General features: G+C 35.3%; 1 protein-coding gene across 1 annotated transcript; it reads left to right on the top strand.

The window, feature by feature from the left end:
- Positions 1-1,865: 1,865 nt before the first annotated feature.
- Positions 1,866-2,744, top strand: LOC133295681 (MLP-like protein 34). Its single transcript, XM_061494526.1, has 2 exons — positions 1,866-2,049; positions 2,473-2,744. Exons 1-2 carry the CDS (start codon positions 1,866-1,868, stop codon positions 2,742-2,744), a joined length of 456 nt encoding a protein of 151 aa, XP_061350510.1.
- Positions 2,745-4,536: the final 1,792 nt, after the last annotated feature.

Raw genomic sequence — 4,536 nt, 5'->3', positions numbered from 1 at the left:
AGGTTTGAGCTAGATGGCCATGGATAGAGAAAATGAAATGACTATGCAAATAGCAATGAGCGGAAGTGTGAGTAATGAATCTAATGATAACCATAGGATATAGTGATTAGGGAATCATGAAGGAAAAACTGAAGCTTGGAATTTGGTTTATGAAACAAAGAATGCAGGGGCTTCTGCTTCCTTGCTGGGAATTTCGTTTAGGTTATTAAAAAACAGAATGATTTATGGCTTTGATGTTTCTATATTGAATGTAGATAATATATTCACTTACAAAACGACCTAGTTTTGGGTTGAGCAATTAAAAAAGGGATAGGATATTGTGACACTCAAGTTATGTTACACTCATGTGACACCCAGTCAATCTCGCCGTTAGATCGCTTATGTTGATCCAACGGTTATATTTATTTCCATCTTTGTATGGTCATGATTTCCCAAATTTAAAGTGAAAGCATTAAATATGAGAAATCATAACCATACAAAGGTAGAAATAAATATAAAATATTAAATTTGAGAAATCATGACCATACGAAGATGGAAATAAATATAACTGTTGGATCAACATAAGCGATCTAACGGTGAGATTGACTGGGTGTCACATGGGTGTAACATAACTTGGGTGTCACAATATCCTATCCCATTAAAAAATTATAATGAAAAAACTATTATAATCCTAAAATAAATTATATTTATAAAAATGACTTTTTCCACTCCAATATCGTTTTGGACTTAACGTAGATAACTTACCTACAAACCCGAATCCGTGATTTATTACTAATAATAATAATTTATTACATAAATTTTCCTCCCCGTGATCCACGAGGGAGACGGATTTTAATGTTGATTCGATATGTTGAAAATTTACAGTGTTCAAAATTGTCGTTGGATTGCAGTGTCTGCCAACTAACTGATTTATGTTCCTATCGTGATTATTAATTTGTGGGAAGCATAGGACCATGCCTCCACTGACATGCAGACCCATTACCATTAAAACTCACTACAGGGCATAGAAGAAAGAGGCATTCATACACATGGTCATTCACTTTCTTTTTCATTATTTGTTAGCTGTGTTCTGGGTCGGAAAACATTGACCAAAGAGTAAAGATCAAGTTAGTGAAAAGTGGAAGATGTCTTCATTATATGTTCGATTACCAATAGGGGTCAAAGCTATAGTTGATAGTCAAGTGCCATAGATATCCCACATGGACTTGAGGAAAGATAGTACAAAACCAACAGTAACAAGTCCCTTTGGTTGCAAACGAGGCACTAAAACATAGGAAACAGTAATATGTAGACAGATAGATAATTATAATTGAAATATTGCAACTACAGAGTTAGATAAAACAATAAATGTGTTACAAAGTCCCAATCTTCATTCTTCACAATAAATACGAAAACCGCCATCAATTCAATATCAAGAATGGGTGTGACAGCCACCAAAGTTCACATCATTGTCATCAAGTGTTACGACAATTGCTGCATATACAACCAATGTAGAGTTTATAAGATCTACGTTGTAGATTGCAAGTCATACGTCAATTCAAAGAATTTACATATGTCACATTAATAATGAGCCGGGTTATATTTATAGTTATATTTATCCTCAATTTAGTATAAAGCAGCATATGTGGAGCAGAGATTTTGAGATCCAATAATTTAGTTAGTAATTAGTCCAACGGATATCAACCAGGAATAATAAAAGGTCATTTTCATACAAAGCAAATTTTACGTAGCAGATTATTATGTGATGACCCAATAATTTAATTAATTGACAGTAGTTGGTAAGCTACTATATAAGGTTCAACAAGGGTGCATACTCTTCTCATCTGTCATCCTTTGTTGCTTCTATTACTTGTTTCTTTCTTGTCATGGCACTAACTGGCAAACTTAGTATTGAAGTTGGGATCCAAGCATCTGCTGCGAAGTTCTTCAAACTCTTTGCAACGGAACTCCATGATGTTCAAAACCACGCAGACACAGTTCATGAAACCATGGTGCATCAAGGAGACTGGCATAGCATTGGCTCTGTTAAGCAGTGGACTTATACCCTAGGTAATTAATTTTCTAATTAAATTATATAGGAGATTACATTTACAACCCCTTTTGCCTTATAACTTGTTACAATTATTTTATTATCATTACATCAAAATCAAATTAATGACTTTCATTTGATGTCATTTTGTAACTATTTTTCCTACAATTTTTTATAACTACTTTATTATCGTTAGATCAAAATCTAATTAATGGCTTTCATATGATGTCCTTTTATATCCATTGATTTAATTTAAATCTGAAAATAAGAAAAATAATTGTAAAAAAAGAGATGGTAGTATAACCCCACCCCCCCGCCCCTCTCTCTCTTTTCCTCTCTCTTCAATTGTTATGCAAACGGAAATAAGTTAATTAATCATTTTTCTACCATTGTGATACAATGTTTTTGTTATTGATCTTAATTGCTTGTGGAAATTAAAACAGACGGTAAGGTAGTATCGTGTAAGGAGAAAGTTGAATCCATTGACGAAGAGAAGAAAACAATTACATACAGCCTCTTCGATGGAGATGTCGCTCAGAAATATAAGACCTTTAAGCTCATCTTTCAAGTGATTGATAAGAATGACGGTCGTGCTGCTGTTAATTGGACTATTGAATATGAGAGGATCAATGAGGATATTCAACCACCATTTAGCTACATTGAGTATTTCTACAAATCTACTACATCTATTGATGGTAATCTTCCCAAGGCATAGGTTCAAAATGTTACAAGGAAAATAAAAATTTAGAAATCAGTGCTTTTCTTAATAATCAGGGAGAAGTTTGATGTTCAGAGTAAAAAACGTTGTCTTCTTCGTTGATCCTTGGTTTGTATGAAATAAACTTGGAGATGCGTGTTGATGATGTCTTCAAGAGTGTACGTCTTAAATTATATGTGAAAAGGCTCATTGTAATAAATGGATATTCGTACTTTATAGTATTATGATTATTATTATTTTTCTGCAGTGCTTTATATTATTGATTAGAATATAAAGCACTATAAATATAACTATTATTATATTTAAATTATTGAATAAAATGGTAAATACAACAGCATTTCAACTACACTTATATGGTGCTCACTTAGTTCATTCTTAACTAATGTGAGACTTTTTCACTCAACCACTCACACTTGGATTCCTCAACATTCCCCCTCAAGTGTGAGTCCAAGGCCCACATTCTTTCCCTCTCAAGGAGAACCTTCTTCGATTATTCATGGGCTCTTCCATCAAGGCTTGGTTGCACTCGTCAAGACCTTTGTTTCCCACATCAAGATATACTCGGATCACCACAGGCCAATCCACCATTAGCTCTGATATTAATGTAAAGAATCACTACAACCAAAAATCTTAAGGTGTTGGGTGAGGGCTTTTTTTAAGGATTTATATATATTCTCTAACACACCCCTTCACGCAAGAGTCTTTTGGGCTTGAAGCGTGGATTATGCACAGGCCAAATTTTTGGTTTACCTTTTGTTCTTTTATTTTAATTCCACTTTAAAATGGGGGTGGTGAGGATCGAACTTGTGACCTTGTAGTCACTCAAGCTCTGATATCAATGTTGGGTCGTGCACGGGGAGCTCATGGCGGGGAGAGACTGCCAACTATGGGCCAAGTGAGCAGCAACATTAAGTGAGCTCGGAACACCACAATAATAATAATAATACTATAAAGTATGAATATCCATTTATTACCAGTGTTTTAAAACCCCACCCCGCCTCCTGGGTTGACCCTGGTCAACCTTGACCCCTCCCTTCTGAGGGTTGGGGTTACAGGTTGGACCCTATATGCACATCGACCCCTCCGACCCCCAAAACCCGATCGGGTTTCAGTGACTCCCGGGTCAGAGGGTTCAAAGGGGGTCATTGCATTTTTTTTTAAAGAAAATTCCATGAAACAACGTCATTTTATTAAAAAAAAAATTAAATGAAAATGCTTACAAACCTAAATCTAATCGTTCTCTTCTCTCCCAGCGACCTAGACTTGTGGTATCTTGATACTTTGGTATCATTAAAATATGAGTTTTGTACTTTGGTATCTTGATACTTTAATTAGGTTGTGTAATATTGACTTGTGGTTGTAATTGGTGAATTATGTTAAATATATTTTGAATCTTTAATGATTGGTGATTTGTTTTTTAATATTTTCATATAAGATATATATATTTATATTTTTTTAATGTATAAAACCGGGTCAGCGTAGTGACCCTGTGACCCCTGACCTCGGCCGGGTCGATGGCCGGGCCGGGTTTTTAAACACTGTTTATTACTATAAAGTTCGAGATACTCTAATGAGTTTATATTATTCCAACAACCAGGAAACTTACCTTGCAATTGATTGTCTGATACATTCAAAATTCCCAAAACTTGAGTTGTTCTTGTCAGGCGAGTCTAGAGGGAAGCTCGTGGCGGGGATCCACCACCAATGAGCTAAGGCTGCACCATTCGTAGCAAGTGGATCCGACTCCATGTCTCAACCCAAAACCTTAAGGCATTGGATTCATGGGCCC

Source organism: Gastrolobium bilobum, unplaced genomic scaffold, assembly GCF_033153095.1.
Source record: "Gastrolobium bilobum isolate Gb01-03AN ecotype WA unplaced genomic scaffold, APGP_CSIRO_Gbil_v1 utg521774, whole genome shotgun sequence".
NCBI lineage: Eukaryota > Viridiplantae > Streptophyta > Magnoliopsida > Fabales > Fabaceae > Gastrolobium > Gastrolobium bilobum.
This window is presented reverse-complemented; position numbering and strand designations above follow the sequence as displayed.